Source organism: Engystomops pustulosus, chromosome 9 (assembly GCF_040894005.1).
Source record: "Engystomops pustulosus chromosome 9, aEngPut4.maternal, whole genome shotgun sequence".
Lineage (NCBI taxonomy): Eukaryota > Metazoa > Chordata > Amphibia > Anura > Leptodactylidae > Engystomops > Engystomops pustulosus.
This window is the reverse complement of record NC_092419.1, coordinates 32,942,465-32,963,367: the sequence shown is the minus strand read 5'-3', so window position 1 is coordinate 32,963,367 and position 20,903 is coordinate 32,942,465. Positions and strand designations below refer to the sequence as shown.

Below are 20,903 nucleotides of genomic sequence, written 5' to 3'. Positions count from 1 at the left end.
GCACCGTGACAATAGCGTGCTTAGGCCGCCACCGCCAGCCACTCCGGTACCGCGGGCCCCGGCTGTCTCCAGGCCTCACCTCAAAGGCTAGGCCCCGGTGGGGGATGTTGCAAGTGGCGTCACGAACAGGATTGATACTTCTGTGCCTTATTCCGGCATTAAAGACTTTCCTTTATTAAAAAAACTGTGTTGCCTAACCCTGCTGCCATCCGGGTTTAGGCCCAAGTGATTTTGTGTTTCTGGATTGAACTGTGTTATACTGCTGCCACGTGCTGTCGAGCGCCGCTCCAGCACTCAAGAGGTTAATCCCTGCAAGAACTGTACCAGCTCTGCTACATCCGGCGCTGCCGCGCCTGAAGATTTTTACCTCAGAAACTGTGGCGCAGCAAATAATTCAAGCCCGCCAAAACCCTCACTGGCGGGAAACCCAGATGACTCACAAAACTCCGCCCACGCGCGAATGGCGCGAACCCCGCCTCCTGTGGCGCAGGAAAAATTAGAACCCGCCACAGCTCTTGGCGGGAAGGACTTGGACTCCTCCCACTGGCTCGCAGCGGACTTCCTGCCCCACCTCAGAGAAGCGCCAGAACTCGAGTGGATTTTGGACAGTGAGGACAGCATCATGTGGGGTCCTCCGCCCTTCCCTCCTGTGGAGCATCCTGAGTTCTTTGAAGTGCTGGAGACCATGGTGGTGGTCTCTGCGCAGCCGGTCCGGAGGCCCTTTGCTGGGCACCGGCTGCATCGAGGACTGACCCGAGCATTCGTCACCCGGCGGTATGTCCAGACGGTGACGGAGTACCAAGTTCCACCCGGGCGGTTCCTCGTACCTATCCCGGTTACCATTCCGGTACCGCAGGCCCACGTGGAGGCGCCACGTGGGGAGGCCCCGACTCCTGTTGAGCCAGCGCCTGGGCCTACTGCTGCTGTGCCACCTGCTCCGAGGCCTACTGTCCCTGCTGTGCGGCCTGCTAGCCCTGCTGTGACGGTTTCCGATCCTCCGGCTGCTCCTGCTCCTGTTCCGGCACCTGCCCGACCATCACGGAGATCCGAGCCTGCACCGGAGCCACGAGCCCCAGCACAGGCACCTCCGCAGCCTCGAGGCCGAGGTGAGGCCGCCCGCCAGCGACTCCGGGACGCTGTCTCGGAGCAGCGACGCCGCGAGAAGGAGGCCCAACGTTACATGGCCGGCCGGTCTACAGCTGGAGCCTGGGTGGAAAAGAACCGCACCACCAGCATGGTCCGGTTCTTCGATAAGCAGCGTGGCTATGGCTTCGCCACCCAGGACTACACCGGACGGGAAGTATTTATACCCCGCCGGTCTGTCAAGAGGCCTGATCTGCCGGAGAGCCAGCACAACCTGAAGCCAGGCGAGTGCATTGAATTCTCCCTGCAAGAGGGGCCCCGAGGACCCTGGGCGGCTGGTGTGATCCGGATCCCCGACTCCGATGAGGACCGCTACCTCCCGTACGACGACTGGTATGAGGACGACGAGTGGCCGGAGTCTCCGAACACCTCTTCTTCCTCGGCTGCGAGTCCCCGGGCGGTGACTCACGTGAATGCCCCATCCACGGTAATCGTGAGTACGGGTCCCATTGCCATCCATGGGCCGGGCATGATCCAGGGCGCCACCCCCACCGTCTCCCCTGCCGGGAGCATTGCCAGATCCCGCGGTTCTTCTGTGGGAGAGGACATCCCGGCTAGCGAACCTTGTCCGGAGGTTCCGTCTAGGCCCACATCTCCCCTTGCCGGTTACCAATGGGGTGATGACCCGGCCCCGGAAGAACCGGAGCTGGAAGGAGCTGCGGCGCTGCCGCAGGTCCCTGTTTACTTCTTTCTGGACCCCTCCGCGGTCCCTGGCTCAGTTGAGCCCCCGGCTGGAACAGCCGACACCCCGGGCGACAGTGCTCCTCTCCCTGAAGGTCCGGAGGATGTTGCTGCACCTGCAGTACCCACTACTGCCACCGGGTGTCCCCAGCCGGCACCTACTCCTGCTGAGGATGCACAGGATTCCCTGCTGGAGCTGGATCCTGTCTCTGCTGAACCCAGCGATGCGGAGTAACCCCTGAAGGGCTGTAGCCCTCTCCAGGTACATTGTACATATTGTATTTATCTCCTTTTTTTTCCTAAAGAGCCAGAGACTTTCCTGAGACTCTCACCCTTATTTATCTCAGTCAAGAGATTTCTTCAAAGGACTCTGTCCCTCTACACTAGAGGAGACCCTTTGCTTCTCCGTGCACTTTTCCCCACATCAAGGGCTGTACCCAGAAGATGAACTTTGTCATTAGAGACCTTCTGAGAGACTTTTGGCCAATTCCAAGGAAAAGTTGCTGTGTCTATTGATTATCATTTTGCACTTAATGCCTTCCTTCTAGGTATGGACGTTATGCTTGCACTTTTTATGCCTTTTCTTTGCAGGAAAAGAGACATTTATTATCGTGCTACTTTGAGTAGCCTATCTACTTCTGTAACGTTTGTAACGTTCAAGATGTGTACCCATTGGGCTCCTAAGCCAATGTGAACTTACCAAATGTTTGCACACTGTCATATATGCCAGTAGTTTGCATTAACCCCTTTCATAGGCTTTACAGGTTGTAGTGTGGCTGTGTCGGACCGTCTTTCTATGCAAAACACTGACCGCTACCTGATCCCTCAAACTGAGGTTTGCACGTGGGGGTAGTCCATAAACTGCGGGTCCTACGGGGACCGGGGGTGTTACACAGTTAGCACCTGGATGCCACCCATACATGGGTAAGGATACCAGTCAGGAGGTACTCGTGTCGCATATGCTAACGCAATGCAGATATACACACTATATGATTGCCGCCAGGGAAGAAGCGTTGATACAACAAATATACAGGCCTTGGTGCAAGGAGTGGATTACAGGACATGACACCACACCTTTCCTACTGTACAGTTCGGTTTAATGGCGTCAGCGACCAACTGTCATACAGCTACATGTTTTTGTCTTAGTCCGACACCAACCCAGGTGCCTGTCTCCAGGACCATGGGCGGTTTGTCCCTACACCTCACATAGCCTGCACTTCCCAGAAGTGCCTTTATCCACCTCTGCCCCCTCAAACCATCTGTAGTCGAGCCGAGGGCGGCTCTTTCAATTGCCCCCGGGGTATGCAACACCCTCGCCGATGCAATGGCGAGGGAGTGTTTGCGAATACGTCCCACCTGCATGTAATCACATCAAACTACATGGTCCTGATAGGACATAGGGGTATTGCAGTGGTGAATCCTGCCTGGCAGGGTAGGAGTTAAGTGTTTTGTATGATGCAAGATGCTATTGTCCAATGATCTGTGTTACATCCTGTCCTTTGTAAGCTGAGATGTGATTGGAGGAGCAGCCACCACCTGACCAAAGGGAGGTAATAAAACCCCTGGCCAGGAATGTTCTGGAGATATAGAAGATTCTGAGAACTCTGGAGAAGTCTCTCTCAGGAGAGAGAAGAGAACTTTTGAGGTCTTTCTAGGGAGATTCCAGTGTAGGAGAATCCTAGAGATCAGTGAGTGAGTGAGTAATCTCAGTCTAGCCCATACCAGAGCAGGAAGAGCCTAGCCCCTGCCTCTGAAGAGTGGAGCATTAGACTAGAGTTAGTGTAGTGAGGAAAAGGGGTATCATCTTACCTTTAAAGGTGATACCTGAAGCCCTACAGGACAAGCTGAAGCTTCCTACCAGGACACAGCTGCCTCCCAGCCTGCCATCTACATCCAGGCTGGTGAAATATCTCCTGAGGCTCCCTCCAACTCACATCTCAGCACTCCATCTACCTGTTAAAGGCACGTTGCTGCGGTTCCTGCCGGTTCAAATAAAGAACTGTAAGTTGTTTTCTTCAACTTCTGTCTCTGTCTGGTCCCTGCTAATACGGCTGCCTTCATCACCGGCACCCTGTCCATCACCCAGAGACTCACACTCGGGACATTAAGGGGTTGCCCCAGGGAGATCCGCTATAGCAGCCTCTCCCTCATCATTTCTTGCCAACACCACCCTGCTGGAGACCTGCCAGGCTGTAGGACAGCCCTCCGGTTCCCCCGTACCAAGCACCGTCACAATAGCGTGCTTAGGCCGCCACCGCCAGCCACTCCGGTACCGCGGGCCCCGGCTGTCTCCAGGCCTCACCTCAAAGGCTAGGCCCCGGTGGGGGATGTTGCATGACAATGAGGTCACTGTACTCAAATGGCCTCCACAGTCACCAGATCTCAATCCAATAGAGCATCTTTGGGATGTGGTGGAACGGGAGATTCGCATCATGGATGTGCAGCCGACAAATCTGTGGCAACTGTGTGATGCCATCATGTCAATATGGACCAAAATCTCAGAGGAATGCTTCCAGCACCTTGTTGAATCTATGCCACGAAGAATTGAGGCAGTTCTGAAGGCAAAAGGGGGTCCAACCCGTTACTAGCATGGTGTACCTAATAAAGTGGCCGGTGAGTGTAGTTCACTAATGATAATATCTGCAAACATATAAAAATATGAATATGACTACTGGTTAATAGAGTCATGTAAGAAGTAATGTAATTATCATCTATCCACTAGATACATAATAAATGCTGAATCGGTGGGGGTCCTGGCTGATCTTCAGAACAGAAGTCCAGTCACTTGTGTTGTCCAGTGCTGGATAGCAGCTGATCGGTGGTGCACAGGTTGGGTATACACTTCCTGATTCTCCACTCAAAGCCTATGGCCCAAGGATATGTATAAATAGTCAAGCAAATTGGTAAAAAGTTGGGCCATTTATCACCTGTCTTATCAAATAAGTGATAACTATTTCTGATAAAGGGGTAACTTTTTGAGACAATCATTACCTACAATTCTAACACCAAAAATAAAGTTTTCAAAAAGTGCCCTCATGCTTGTATCCCCAACAATTGCTAGTAATCTGCAATAAATGTTCCATTTCCATCCAGCGCTACCTCAGGGAATTTAAGGGGTTTTCCCACCAAGCAAGTTAGGGCCTAACTTTCTAGTCAGTGATGAGACCCCCACCCACAGATTATATACTCAATTATAAATCTATACTCTGTGATTGTGGCAATATCACTATCACAATATCAATATCACAAGAACAGGGGGTGCGATGGGGTCCTCCGCTGGACCCCTTGTCGCTCTGCAAGATGTATGGAAAACAGGCGGCCTCACATGACCATTCATCACCATGGAGCTGACGGAGATTGACGGTTTCACCCTCCCCCTCTGCACCCTTCCACCCTTTCCTCTACCTGATGTAATCTCACTGCAGCAGAGGAAGTTTCAGCACACAGTGGGAGGAGGGAGTGTTACTGCACAGTTTAACAGTCTTTGAAGCTGCAGCAAAGAGGACTTCTGGTAACATTCCCAATGCCCTTTAGGCTCATTAGCATGATGGTAAATGTTGATTTTAGAAGGAAATAGGCAATGGACAAAACATATAAGAAGATTACCACAATAACGTTGCCTGCAACTTACTTTACACCCTGACAGAAAGAAAGTGACTTGTCTGTGCTGCTCTCTCACTCCTCAGCTCTCAGCCCCCACCTTTCTGCTCCTGTACAACTCCTCCACCCTGCTTCTTGGTTTATCATGCTTGATATTGATGGTAGATTACCTTTAAAATGGGCATTCAAAATTGAACAGCCCACTTTACAAAGAACACAGATTCCCCCTCATTTATTTGTGATCCAAAGTTTCCCGCTGAAATCTCTGCTAAATTACAGCTCTCTCACAAGAAAGTCAAAATCTCAAAGAGGTTTCAGATTATGGCTACATTCACATGACGGTGAGCTCACTGGGGCCATAACCCAGGCGTAGCACATGGCCTGGCCTCTTTATAGAAAGCTGAGTGACTGTGCTACAAATCTATATGCCCTATACTCAGCGGCGCGGCCACCCGGCTCTGAGAGTGAGCTCACCGCACCGTGACTGGGTGCCATAGACCACTATGGGTGCCTTGATAAGGTCTATAGGAGGGGCAGGAGTGTCCAGGGAGCATAAGCTAGATCCCTATACAGTAGCTCTGGAAGAACTGAAAACATAGGGAGAGTCTACATAGGGGAAAATCTCAGTACAATGTGATTTTCCCAACATCTAGGCTTTGCATTAAGATGATTTTTGGGCGGTTGGTTGTTGGATTTTCACCATTTGAAGATGAGGAGTTAATTTTGGAAAGGTAATCAATATCTAATTCCTGGACATACCCTTTAAGAAACTTTTTACATTTTATCAAAGGCTATGCGAAAGTCATAGAAAAAGGAAATCTCCAATGAAGTGAAAGAGAAGGGTTTTATAGTATTGCAAAACTTGTTTACACAATGTGATCACATTGCCAGGTCATCTGATCAGCGCAGCAGCCAAAGCTTCATGTAATAAGTTGTCTGAAACTATGGAAACGTAATAAATATGAACGTTCAGACTGGAGCTACCTTGGGGTTACTGAGCTGGAGTGACATCACACATATGGGCTGTAAACTGGATTTTCATCAGAATTGGAGCAGAATTGCTACCAAAAAAAGGTTTGAGAAAATGATGACTAGAGGAGCAGTTTTATAGGAGGACCTGTGGTGGTCAGGTCCCAAGAACCCCAATAGTACAAAAAAAAAATCCCACAAGCCTGTATACACTGTGGCCCCCTGACTGGACTGGATTCTGGATACTTGGTACTCCCAGAGACATGGAGCCACTTGATTAGTAATGGGATTCTAACAAACATGGTACTGGAGATATGTGGTTATATAATCCTATGTTTGGACGGGTTGTGCAGGTGACGCAGTGACCATTTAGGGCTCAGTGACAGGAAAGACAGTGGTGACATCACTGTTCCTTCTCATATGACCACTCACTGGCCACAGCTGTCAATAGATCAAATGCAATTCTGGCCCTGCTGGGAATGTACCCAGTGGGCAACCCAAAAGAAATGAGAAGCTGAAGCGGGGTAAGTACTAGTTACCCCTAAGAATTTTAAAGCTGACCACCCTCACCCTTCATTCAGCTTCCCTTCATGACCTAAGTATTGGCACTGGGGTCAGGAAATGTTCACTACTATAGAAAAGCTACAAGGTACCATAAGCAGTGATGCTTCTATAGACTATTGGGGGTTATTAATCATTGGTTTTGCAGGTCTTTTTTGGTGTAAAAAAAAGTCTCAGAAAAGTCGCATTGAGGTTTTTTTTTGCAACTTTTCATTGCTAAAAAGTTGCACAGGACTATCGGCGCAACTTAACTATTCGGGTGTAAACATGAGAGTACTGCTAGTGCAACCCTGTGCAAAGCCAGATCCATGACTTCCGACTTTTTAGTTGCTAAAGAAGTCGCATAAAAAGTTGCATAGTCACTCCAGTCTCCTGCTGGCTTATGTGCTGGGGCTTTTAATACATTTATTAATGGGCCAAAGTCTCTTTAACTCTTTACGTAATAGTAGTGACCTGAAGTGACCTGCTGACCTGTGCCGTACTATTATGTCCTGCTACTGGCACCAGCTTTTGAAATTTTGGATCTTCTTGATCTCCTTATATTTGTTATTCACAACCTCCTTCCTTCTAGAATCAACCTTTAGAATTATGTTAATGAGCTACAAGGGCTCTGGTAGATGTTTCCAGAGACCATCATTACTGTAGCTTCACAGGCTGTTACAATGAGCAGAACATGTCTCACCCAACCCCCTGCTCTGTCCCTCCTCTTTCTCTGCCTGTCTAATCTAACAGTAGCAGGAAGTGGTCATTGCAAAAATTGCAAGAGGGGGCTAATCTGCCCAAAGGCACCATAACCATAAAGAAGTAAAACTTAACTTTTATTAATAGTATATAAATAGACGATGTACAAAAGTCGTGACTTAAAAACACAGGGCTACACCAATACAACGTGTATGATTGTACTAGTACTCGTTTACCGGATAACCAGACTGATATCATATATGTCGTATTTGTATAAGTGGGGCAGGTCGTAGTTTTGGGTGATTGACTTCATATATCAGGTGAAGCGCGTGTGCTCAATGTGGGATGTATATTTTGACTGTACAGGTGAGTAGATCCAGAAGGTGCTGTCCGAACCTCAGGGTCAATTCAGCTGAATTTTTCCACCATACTACCCAAATGGGTTACTAGGGAAGTGTTTATGGCACACTATATATACAGACTGTCAAATTTCCCAGCCTCATCATACACCTAATAGAGCACAATCACAGCACACACTACTAACACTAATTCTAAACCTCCTCCTAGATAAATCTATATTCAAATTCACACGAGATTGGTTAAACCTGCTAATTAAAACTTGCTACTGAAGCCCCCAACATGTTTCATCGAGTACACAGCTTCATTAGGGATAATGGGCTTAGCTGGCTTAGGGGCTTAAAGGGCTAAGGAAGTGGTCATTGTAACAGCCTTTGAAGCCACAGCACTGAGGGGCTCTGGAAACACCTACCCGAGTCCCTTAGGCTCATTAGCATAAGTGTACATATTCATGGTCTCCTTCCTTCTAAAAGCAATAACAAATATAAGATCACCACACGGTGCCTGGATCTATGAGGAATGTCCCTGGTTTATCCATCCTTGATTCTGATGTGAGATTTCCTAGAAGGCCGCACGCCACAATATAAAATCACAGTACAAAACAGCGCTAAAATCGTATGCCAGAAAACAATACCTAGCGCCAAAAATTAATAAATGTGCCCATATTGGTTTAGTCTGCAACAAAACTATTTCTCATCCCTGGATTTACCTGAATATCTCATATAAAGACCATATATAATGATGGAGACTGACAGAATTTTTTTGAGTCATTTCCTGAACATTTATGCCAAAAAGTTTGTGAAAAATGACAGAACGTTTTCCAAAAACTCACAAAGAGATGCGATTTTGCAACACTTCTGCTTTATACGGATATGATACCAGGATATACATCTGTAAATGACACCATTTCCTACCACAGACACATAAGTTACTCGTAGCGCTGCTATGTCGCAGGTCTGTGGTAAGTGACATGGCGGTCCACTGAGCCAAGTAGCCCAATCCGGTGCGGTCCCAGTAGCCTCAGCTGCTGCAGCATCTCCTCAGCTCAGCATCTCCTCAGCCAGGGTGTGGCTGCCATCAAACCAGAAACAACAAAGATGTGGCCAGCACATGGAGGAGAGGACAGCCAGGTCCTCAGCACCCTGCACCCACCCCTCCTCCCCCCAGCACCCAATATTACAAGACAAGAGAAGTTCTGTCAGGCGGATACAATGTAACCACAGCTCAATACAAACTTCCTGCACAATGATATCCCCAGGGTGGCGGCACTATGCTCTGTGGTGGGGATAGGACCTGGGCTAGTGATGAGGGAAGGGGCAGCTCTGGGCTATGATGGACACTCACCAGTATAACCGAGCTCCTCACAGCCTCAGACACACTCTGCCTCAGCTCTGCCGCTGTCCCGGGCTTGCTGAGCCTCTTGGTGAATTTCCTCACTTCTGCCATGTTTCAGGCTAGGTGACACAGAGGAGCCCGGGTGTCCCTGCGCCAGAGAGGGACTACTACTACTGCTGCTGCTGCTGTGTGTGACACTCCGGGCTCTGCTCTCCCTCACACTCCTCTCTGCTGCTCCTCCTCCTCCTGCTCAGTCACAGCCTTATCATAGTGAGGAGAGGCTGCTGAGGGCTGAGCCACTGACAAGACACCACACACTCACTCTATAGGAAGTTTTGGGGAATCACTATTTAAAGGGGAACCACACAGAGACACATGACAACTCTTCTAATATATCTTGTATCTTCTTTAAAAGATTTTATTAAATTTCACCCCAATTTACCTAAGCCTTGCTTGTGTGTTGAACGATCATTGTAGCGACTTGTGAGAGATGAAGGAATTAGAACTGATAATAAACAATAAATGGGGGAGATTTACTTACCCGTCCGGATGCGTTCCCCGAAAGTGCACTGTCCATGTATAATGTACTGTGCCGCGATTCACCAAGATCGTTCCCCCGATATCTTGCATGTGTCGCTTCCCCACTCAGGTCCGCCGGAGGTCATCATCTTCTTCCTGGTACATGTAAGTGCATTGTCTTGTGTCACAAATTGAATCTTAAATCCCGGGCTCAGTCCGAATCAGTTTGATCGTATGATCCTCCAAAACGCCTTCCTTTTATTTTATATTAAAACATTTTAAGGTGATTGGCCACCCAGCTCTACTCCATTTTTAATCCAATTTTATTGTGTTAAAAGGGGTGTGACCAACCGATTGGAGGCGTAACTTATGGAAAAAAGAACGGTGTTAGGGTGTGTTCACACATTGAGTTTTTCAGATGCAGTTTGGTCACTCAAATCAGGAGTGGAGTGAAAAAAAGAGGAGTATCACCTCTCAATGATATATTCTCATGCATTATGATCCACACCTGCTTTTGCCTTTAAAAACTGCATCTGAAAACCTGAACGTGTGAACACACTCTTAGGCCCCTTCCACACTTGCGTTGCAGATCACGTCAGAGTCTGATCAGGGTGCGATCAGGGTTTGGTCAGTGAAAATCGCACATTTTTCATCAGAGTTCAATCAGTTTTCAGTCAGAGTTTGTTCAGTGTCTCAGTTTTTCATGCGCAATTTCAATGCGTTTTTCACGCGCAGGTAATGCGCGTGAAAGGACTCAGGACTGAGCTCTATCTTTTCTATGGCAATCGTCGCTTGACTTGCAAAAGTAGAGCTTTCTGAGATTTAAACGCGCGTTAAAAAAAACGCGCGTGTGGGCATGAAAAAAAATGCAAGTCTGAAAAGAGCCATTGATTACAATGGGTCAGAGTGCAATGCAAGTTCTGCACGTCAAAAGCACGTGTAGAAAACACGCGTTAAAAACGCAAGTGTGAAAAGGGCCTTAGTGTGTCGTCTGCTCTCAGCTAGGACCCAGCTCTTGTCTTTGACCTAAAAACAACCCCTCAATAGTAACAGCCTGGGGCTCTATTAGAACCCCCAGAGCCCTTCTGGCTCATTAGCATAATTTCAAAAGTTGATTTTGGAAAGAAGAAAAATATAAGACTATTACCACAGTCACGGTGCCTGGATCTATAAGTAAGTGTCCCTGGTTTATCATGATGGATTTTGATGGAGAAGTTGCTATAAGCTGGTATGTGGTATATAGAGCATAAGTCGACCAGGTTACCATCATTAAAGTACAGGTCATACATTTTGATTTAGTGACCTTTTTTGGTTGGTGTAATCTGCCATGATTTTAATTTACCAAATTTTTTTTCAGTGCCACACCCAGAAATTGCTGCATTATGAAAATAACACATCAGAATGGAGCGTCCTGCCGCACTGCTTGTAATACACTACAAGTTTCCTTTTTGCCTCAGAGCCAACATCTGGCCTCGGGATGTTTTGGGAAAAGTTGAAAAACACTTGTATAAAAGCTGTAGTATATGTGCAGTGCTGTAAGAAACCAGAAATGTCTGAAATTATCGTAAAGGATTTAAACAAGAAGGGATTTGAGGTTTTCCAGATTTTTTGGCACTGATGGCGTCCTTTTCTTGGGATAGGTCCTCAGTAACAGATTTGTGGTGATCCAAAACTTGGGATCTACTTTGATCTGCAGGAATAACAATGAAGAAAAGTCAGAAGTACATTCCCATTCTCTGTATCTCAACTTCCACACAAATAAATATTGGGGCACATTTACTTACCCGTCCTGCGGAGTTCTCGAAAGTGCATTGTCTGCCGAAAATGCACTGTGCCGCAATTCAGTAAGATCGTGCGCCCGATATCCTGCATGTGACGCTTCCCTGCTCAAGTCTGCCGGAGTTCACCATCTTCTTCCTGGTGTATGTAAGTGCATTGTCTTGCGACACAATTTGAAAGTTAAATCACCCAACGGTAGGTTCGCCGATTTGTGTCGCATGAAAGCGACAATCTGATCGTGTGCAAAACAATGTTTGCCTTCATTTCATTTTGTCATAACTTACCGTACATACATATCTTTATATGTGTTACATCTTAGAGATGAGCAAATCTTTTTGTAGATTTTTTACAAGGAGATAAGCAATAAAGTCAATATCATAAAGTATTCTGGACCTGTAGTTCGTATGCCTCAGAATACAGTTGGTATTCGAGAGTAACGGGTTAAAGTGTACCCTTCCTCGAATCCCACAACTGACCAGTACTGACCACAAAGTTCAAATTATATGGAAAAGCAAATGTGGTAAATATTAAGACATAACTTTTAATAATACAAGTAAAAAACATAGAATCCTAAAATCTGAATGACGCCGCACAGCATATACCGATTAATAAGGACAAGTGTATATATCACTGATAGGACACACGTCTTGTTATCTATACGTGATTGGTGCATGTAAATTCCTATACAGATCATTAGCCGATGGCATAATCATGTAACATCTAATAGTCAGTAACAAAACTGGCTATAGCACATCGAGGAAGGAAAGTTTGAAACAATCTCACCCAGTCCAGGAGTGCACTTGGTTCAGGTTCAGATGGTGCGATGGGATGACAGGGAGCTTATAGTCCGCATGTGGCAGCTTATCCCTGAACTCTCTCACCTATCGCCCAAAAATTGACTCCCGCCCTAACAAGGGCGGTCCCACACTTGCCCTATTGGTAACACTGTCCCTAGATGTCCAAAGGGTCCAGAAGAATAAATCCCATCCCAACGCGTTTCCCCCCACTTCTTTAGGGGTTCATCAGGGGATGCAGGGAGAGTAGGCATGCAAGGAATAAAGGTTTCCAATGCCTGTGTTGCAAAAGGTGCTCCCTCTTGGTCCTAGGGGGAGCTATAGAGGAGTGGCAGTGGCCGTTCCTACTAGTGACCCGGCCGGATTAGGCGTGCGGGTCTCGATGCTGGCGTGCGCAATTAGCCACCACGCATGCGCCATTCAAATAGCGGACTTCCTGGGTAAGACCCCGCCCCTCTATGACGCGCTATGACGCTGCAGCCGTGTCTCTCACCAGAGGAGTGGGTAGGTATGTTCAGCTACGGGGCAAGCATGTGAGGGTTTCCCTATGCAGCAGGTGACAAAACATTGTTAACCCGCTGCTGCCCGCATTCGCAGGTATCGATCCCGTAGAATAGGAAGAGTACAAAACGGAGTTTGTTAGGGGGGGACAGACAAAAGTAAAAGACAAAAATATATGCAGAAAAGGTACCAACAGAGCAAAAAATGGGTATATATAGTTATTTAGAGGAGGGTGCAAGATTATAAAAAGCATGCATAACTAATGGTCTCATTCAGACCTTTGGGAGCCACAGTGTCTAGGCAGGGTCTTACCTACCCACTCCTCTGGTGAGAGACACGGCCGCAGCGTCATAGCGCGTCATAGAGGGGCGGGGTCTTACCCAGGAAGTCTGCTATTTGAATGGCGCATGCGCGGTGGCTAATTGCGCACGCCAGCATCGAGACCCGCACGCCTAATCCGGCCGGGTCACTAGTAGGAACGGCCACTGCCACTCCTCTATAGTTCCTCCTAGGACCAAGAGGGAGCACCTTTTGCAACACAGGAATTGGAAACCTTTATTCCTTGCATGCCTACTCTCCCTGCATCCCCTGATGAACCCCTAAAGAAGTGGGGGGAAATGCGTTGGGATGGGATTTATTCTTCTGGACCCTTTGGACATCTAGGGACAGTGTTACCAATAGGGCAAGTGTGGGACCGCCCTTGTTAGGGCGGGAGTCAATTTTTGGGCGATGGGTGAGAGAGTTCAGGGATAAGCTGCCACATCCGGACTATAAGCTCCCTGTCATCCCATCGCACCATCTGAACCTGAACCAAGTGCACTTCTGGACTGGGTGAGATTGTTTCAAACTTTCCTTCCTCGATGTGCTATAGCCAGTTTTGTTACTGACTATTAGATGTTACATGATTATGCCATCGGCTAATGATCTGTATAGGAATTTACATGCACCAATCACGTATAGATACCAAGACGTGTGTCCTATCAGTGATATATACACTTGTCCTTATTAATCGGTATATGCTGTGCGGCGTCATTCAGATTTTAGGATTCTATGTTTTTTACTTGTATTATTAAAAGTTATGTCTTAATATTTACCACATTTGCTTTTCCATAGATTTTTTACAAGATCAATTTTCTGACACCAAATAAAATTCAATATTTTCGGACTCATTTTGGATGAACCAATGTTGCTACAATTACACTGGAAATGTATAACCCAATCTAATCCTTTAAATTCTACCATCAAAAGCAACCATGAAAAATCAATGACACTTATGGTACATTCACCCTAAGGCTGTAGCCAAGGTGAACAAGCTCTTGCTGGACAGGAGAGAGAAACGAGCAGCCTGCAACGGTCACGGTGTGGTGGGACGTTTGACTTGGTGCCATATGTGTTCATGTGAATTAGCCCATACTCCAGACAATGTAACTTTGGTAATCTTCTTATATTTGTTATCCATGGCCTTCTCCCTTCTAAAATCCATTTTTGCAATTCTGCTAATGAGCTTGAAGGGCTCCTGGGGTGTTACAGTGATGCAGAATTATAGGCTGTTACACTGTGCTGAAGGACGCCACCCACTATGTTCAGTAACTTGCTCTGTTGAAGTGCTGTGGGAAGAGGGGGACAGTGTAACAGCCTGAGAGGCTACAGCATGAAGGGAACTACCTTTATTTATATAGCGCTTACAGAATACACAGCGCAACACAGAGCTTGCCAAATGTGTCCCCAATGAGGCTCACAAATCTAATCAACCTACATATTGTATGTATGTTGTGGAGTGTGGGAAAAAACCAGAGGAAACCAACGCAAACACAGAGAGGTCATACAAACTCTTTGCAGATGTTGACCCTGGGTCTTGTTGTCCTTGCGTTGTCTTCTGTTGGGTCTTTGGTTACCATTTCTGTGTCAAATTCTGGGGTCGTTCTGGTGGCCTCTCTGGAAAGTATGTGTATGACATTGGCACATGAGCTGCATATCTTCACTTTATTTGTGACCCTCATTTAAGGGAAGAATACCACCCTACATAAGCTGTCAAGCCAAATATGGTAATCCAAGATGAAGCCATGTAGAGTAGACAGCTCATACAAGCAGAGCCATATACTGTACAATACTCCGCCTGCTCCACACACATGGGGAATTTATTAATTTGTGGTGCTAGGTCTGATTTCTGGTGCCCGACTTTAGTGTCTTTGTGGCGCATGACCATTAGTAGAAATCTACATATACAAGTTCATCTGATGGTAGATTCCTACCCTCATCCCTAAACTGTATTTGTCATGTCCCAGTAAAGTCCTATAAAACTATCTTGGTTATTTGCAAATTACCTTTAAAGGCTACTATGGTGTGGAGTTGTCTTGCAGAGTGCCGTGAGCTAAGGCTACTCCTCGCCCTAGTAACCTCTGCTGTTCCATCTGGGCTTCCTCGTCGCATTACTTATCCCCCTCACGCCTGCGCACAAGCTCCTGTAGCGCTGCCGTCTTCATTGGAGGTAATGAGCAAGTCGAGACTGAAGATTGCAACGTGATGCTCTGCATAGGAAACAGTCTATGGCTACATTCACATGACCGTATGGGGGACATATGTACATCCCCTATAGAAAGCAATGTTCACGCTCTGTAAACGAGTAAATATAGGACATGTCCTATCTTTCTTTGTGTTGCGGGCCGTGCGCAATTGATCGCTATTGAGGGGGTCACCCCTCCTCCTCTCCTTTGCGGCTGATGTATGCCCGCCCAGTCGTAGCCGTGCGGGTGTACATCGGTGTGCATATGGCCTAAGCAGAGAGCATATGCGTATCACTAATGCAGCCGACATAAGCGCAGACAGTGGTGCCCCAGGTTGAGGAGGTTGGGTAGGTAGATGGGACAGCAAAGACAACTGGGGTGTAGAGCAGCCTTAGCTCCAGGCGCTAGGCAAGGCTTCTCCATGCCCCAAAAGAATATACTTTCTTTATGAACCTCCCTATAAATAAGGAAACGCTCTATAATATAATCCATCTGTATATGTTCCGTCTAATAGGGAAAAGTGTTCTTTAAATAGGGGAAGGGAATTCATGTCCAGTAAGGTCATCAATTATACATGTGACGGCAGGAGGTAGGAATAGCTCTGCATCCTTATAATCCATATACTAAGCATCAAGAACAACATCTCAGGGAGACGTGGGGGGGATTATTAAAGGTTGTGCACCTGTTTTTTGTCAGGAAATCGCAGGGATTTTTAGTGACTGTTCCGAAAGATTTTTAGTGTTGGTGGAAATAAAACACCTGCGCAAAAGTTTTACACCTGCACTTTTTTTGGGCACAGCTTTTTTTCCCAACACTTTTCCTGCACTTCTAGTTTCCCAAAACCCAGAGGCATAGTTGATGGTTTGGGAGGGGCAACTGTGGTACTGTGCTGTGCCCATATATACAGGATAGGGGTAGTAGTGCTGAGTTGTGCCCATATATTCAGGATAGGGGTAGTGCCATATATACAGGATAGTTGTAGTAGTACTGAGCTGTGCCCATACATACAGGATAGGGGTAGTAGTACTGAGCTGTGCCGATATATACAGGATAGGAGTAGCAGCAGTATGGTGTTGTGCCTATATATACAGGATAGGAGTGGTACTTTGCTATGCCCAAATACAGTATACATGGCAGGAGGAGTAGTAGTACTGTGCTGTGCCCATATATAAAGGATAAGAGTAGTAGTAGTTCTGTGCTGTGCCCATATATACAGGATAAGAGTAGTAGTAGTCCTGTGCTGTGCCCATATATACAGGATAGATACTGTAGTCTTGCAGTTTAGTGTAGGGTAGGTACAGTAGTGCTGTTGTCTAGTGCAGGATAGGTGTGGTAGTGCTGTGTTATAATGTAGTGTAGGACAGACGTAGCAGTGCTTTACTGTAATCTAGTGTAGGATTGGTGCAGTAGTGATGTGCTATGCCCTAAGTCCACATGTATTACCACAGAGACTAGAGCAGGCAGCGGTAGTCACGGTATACAACTCTATCGGTGTCCTAGATACACAAATAGAGTTGAAAACTGAGAGTGGGCCCCCAAAGTCATGGGGCTCAGAGTCTCCGCGCCCTTTGTCCCCCTGTTCTGACACCCATTTTTTTTCTTCTTGTGGTGCGCCAAATACATTGATGCTGTACACTATATAAAATCTCAGTGCAAAACACTGCTAAAATCAGGCGTCACAACACAGACACAGTGCCACAAATTAATAAAGTTCTCCCATCTTAAACAGAATTGGTAGCATTCATTTGTAAATTGAGGACCTCTGAACCAATAACCATCGAGAGATGCCTTTACTGAATCCAATGCAAAAGAAAAGTGGAGACATCTAGACGTAAACTAAAATGTTAATCCCCCTAAGAATGTGTCATGCAAAAAGAGTGACATTTTGCTGTAAAAAGAAAGGAACCAAAGACTTCCTGGACATAAACGTTTATGATATAGAGGTAAAATATTTATCTCTGATCATAGTATAGAAACTTCATGAACCTGTCCTGCTTTATTATACAGACAAGCTTCTCTTATGATGGACAGATGCCCCGGCGCCATAATTCTGTGTAACCAGCAGGTGTGAGGTCGAGACCAGATTAACCTTACCCGAATCTCTTAAGGCTGTCACATTTCTCAGTATACAAAGTTAAGATTGCTGCTTTATCCCTGGACACTTAATACTATTACTAGCTGCCTTCTTCTTACACATTGCAGAGAATTTACCGAATTTACCAGATAGGATGAATAACATTGGCTCTTAATAGTTTAGCGCTTTAAAAATTGAGTCTCACACCGATCCGGCGTGTAATAAAAAAACTCTGTGATTACCCAATAAAAAACAGGAACAATAAAAATAATAAATTCCCCCCATTGTGCACACGTATTATGAAGCTGTTATAGGAAGTCTCAAAATATGTCGCAAAATTATATCAGAGGTATATGAGAATACAATGGGGGGCATTCATTATTGACCTGACGCCAGTTTTTTGGCAGATTTTTTTTTCCTCGTCGCCCCCACAATATTGGTCGTTTGCCCGACAATTTCTGGTCGCTCAATTTGGGCGCAGCCTGTTAATCCCGACACTTTTCTTGGTAATATTGTTGGTGCACAAATAGAAATAGCTAAACGCTGGACTACCAAGTTGCAAATTCATTAAAGGGGTATTCCCATTACAGCAAATTCATGTCATTCTTTTTATGATAAAAGCTAAACAATTTTCCAATATACTTTCTGTATCAATTCCTTACAGTTTTTTTTTAGATCTCTGCTTGCTGTCCTTCTATGCAAAGTTTCTCTGTTTACTACTAGTGGACAGAAATCTGAACACACAGCTCTGATTACTATCTGTAATATAACTAGCCGTGCACCTTTGTAAGGGTGATGCCACACATGACTTTTTGAACCCGTTTTTGGTCCGTTTTTACGCATCCTTTTTTGAAAAACGCATGCGTTTTTGAAAACGCATCCATTTTTGACAGGTTTTACCAATTTTCTTAATTAAAACTGGTCAAAAAATGGATGCGTATTAAAAAAAAAAAGCATGCGTTTTTTAACAGACTGCTTAATAACGGACCAAAAACGGGTTCAAAACGCCACGTGTTGCATCACCCTCAACATAGAAACTTTCCATAGACTGACAGCAAGCAGAGATCTAGAAAGCTGTAAGGAATTGATACAGTAAGTACATTTGAAAATTGAACTTTTTTTATCATAAAAACAATAACAATAATTTGCTGAAATGGGAACACCCCTTTAAGCACTTGTGCCAAAATCTGAAATCCCAGTGTAAATTACTGCACGATTTGTGCACTAAGAACACAGACCCTACACTACAGTTGATGAATGTTACCCAGGATATTTCCATTGGCCCCATAAAGCACAGAATCTGTACAGTGAGTGGTTGAACTTGAAAGGAACCCAAAGAATGTCTCTTTGCCATATGAGATAACCTGTTCCGCAAATAATACCTAATATGGCAGCCGGCCTGGTACAGATTTTGCATTGTGGCACAGTAGAATTAGGGTTCATCTCTCCATACAGTGCAGGGGGTAACTAGGAGTATACATATTTATAAAATCACACACTTATACACTTTATATACACATACATACAGTATATACACATCATGTACATATACATACAGCATGTACACTTCATATACACTCACATACAGTATATACACATCATGTACATATACATACAGCATGTACACTTCATATACACTCACATACAGTATATACACATGATGTACATACATTAAAGTGAAGCTACATTCAGATGATGTAGGCCCGCCGTACCATAGTACGGGCATACATCGGTGCCGCGGAGAGGAGCAGGGGATGAGCGCAGCTCACCCCCGCCCATCTCCATAGGCATATACAGCGCACAGCGCTGTATCACGTAGAAGGATAGGACATGTCGGCTGAATACACGTCCCCCATACATGTGAGTGAATCTAGCTTACCCTGTAAAAGCTTCCTGTAAATGCACATATAGTATATACACATCATTTACATGCACATACAGTGTAAACACATACATATAGTATATTTAAAACATCTACAAGCACACAGTACAAGCTCCTAAATGTCCTGGATTTGGCAGGACAGTCCCAGTTTTCGACTGCTGTCCTGCCGTCCCGGGCAGTTTGAGATTGTCCCAGGCTGCCCCACTTTGTCCCACCACCTCCTGGTCCCATACATTACAGCTGCAGAGCAGCGGTGGCATCAGATCAGCTACCTTCTGCCTCCTCACATATCTGTTTCTCTTTAGCAGTCATATGAGGAGGTCGCTCCTCCACCTGGCTGGCCCCGTCACCTCTTCTGAGTCACATTCAGAACCCTGGTAGAGGAGGAAGTGGGACTGCAGCAGGGGATTGAGGGTAGGTAAGTAATAGGTTTTTTTTGGTCAATACCAGCAAAAGGAGGAGAAGAAGGGCCACAGTAGGAGGAAGATGGATGACAGGGGGCCACAGTAAGAGGAGGAGAGAGGATATGAGGCCACAGTAAGAGGAGAATCGAGGACAGGAGGCTAAAATTAGAGGAGGATGAAGAACTCGAAGCCACAGAAAGAGGAGAATGACGGACAGGCTAGTCCTGCTCTCCTGAATCAGGTCGGCCATGTTTTACATCAAAAAAGAGGATGGAAAAATGGGAAATTTTTGGGTTGACCATAGCAGGCTGATCCCTATAAATAAAGTTTCTAGTATATTAGAAATACCAAGCAGAAAATTACAAAACTGTCTAAAAAGAAAGCCTGTATTTGTTGTTCAAATCAACCCATGTTGGCGTCACTCCTTTTTTCTTTTTGTGGCTCATTTTGGGCGGAGCTTCTGTTTACGACACTTTTCCTAATACCATTTTTTGGCGCTTGGCCTGGTTTTTGGCGCACATTAAGACCAACAAAAAGCAAATCTATTAACATTTAAATGACAAACTGCATTCAGTTTGTAATTTCTGGCACCCATTTTTGTATCCTAAGCTGTATTAAAATTACCACATGCTCGCCCCGGCTACAGCCGGCATACAGCAGCGCGCTGGAGAGGAGCAGGGGTGAGCAGCACCGCATGGCCGTACGATGGGATAGGTAGAACATGTTCCACCATTTCCCCCTGTACGGTCCGGTGTAACATGCGTGTTGCACCGTACTGACAATGGATAGGTAGGACAGCAATCCTTCTTGTAGTGTGGATCGATTTGTGGTGGTGCCCGCGGCCAAAGTTTCTGATGCCGGAAACCAAGAGTCCTCTGGTGCTGTGGCTCCCTCCTTCAAGATTGTTGCACCGTACTGCCACCGGGCGTCTACATTTGTCTATGGGGACGTGTATACGGCTGTAAGCTTGCGGCCATATATATATGTTTCCACGATGGCTGTGTGAATGGGGCCTTGAGGTGCGCCAAATAAGACCATGTGCAACAATAGAACATCACAGTGCAAAACACCACTAAACTTGGGCGTCTGGTAAAAGACCTTGTGCCACAAATTGATAAA

The 20,903-nt window shown here is 46.1% G+C and overlaps 1 protein-coding gene across 2 annotated transcripts in view; it reads right to left on the bottom strand.

The window, feature by feature from the left end:
* The window catches only part of DOCK11 (dedicator of cytokinesis 11), a 133,978-nt gene extending 124,412 nt beyond the window's left edge, over nucleotides 1-9,566 (bottom strand). For both annotated transcript variants that reach the window (XM_072125635.1, XM_072125636.1), the window contains exon 1: nucleotides 9,337-9,566. In XM_072125635.1, coding sequence (XP_071981736.1) covers nucleotides 9,337-9,438 — 102 coding nt within the window. In that variant the 5' untranslated portion in view covers nucleotides 9,439-9,566. The remainder of the gene's footprint in view (nucleotides 1-9,336) is intronic.
* Between the last annotated feature and the right edge of the window lie 11,337 nt (nucleotides 9,567-20,903).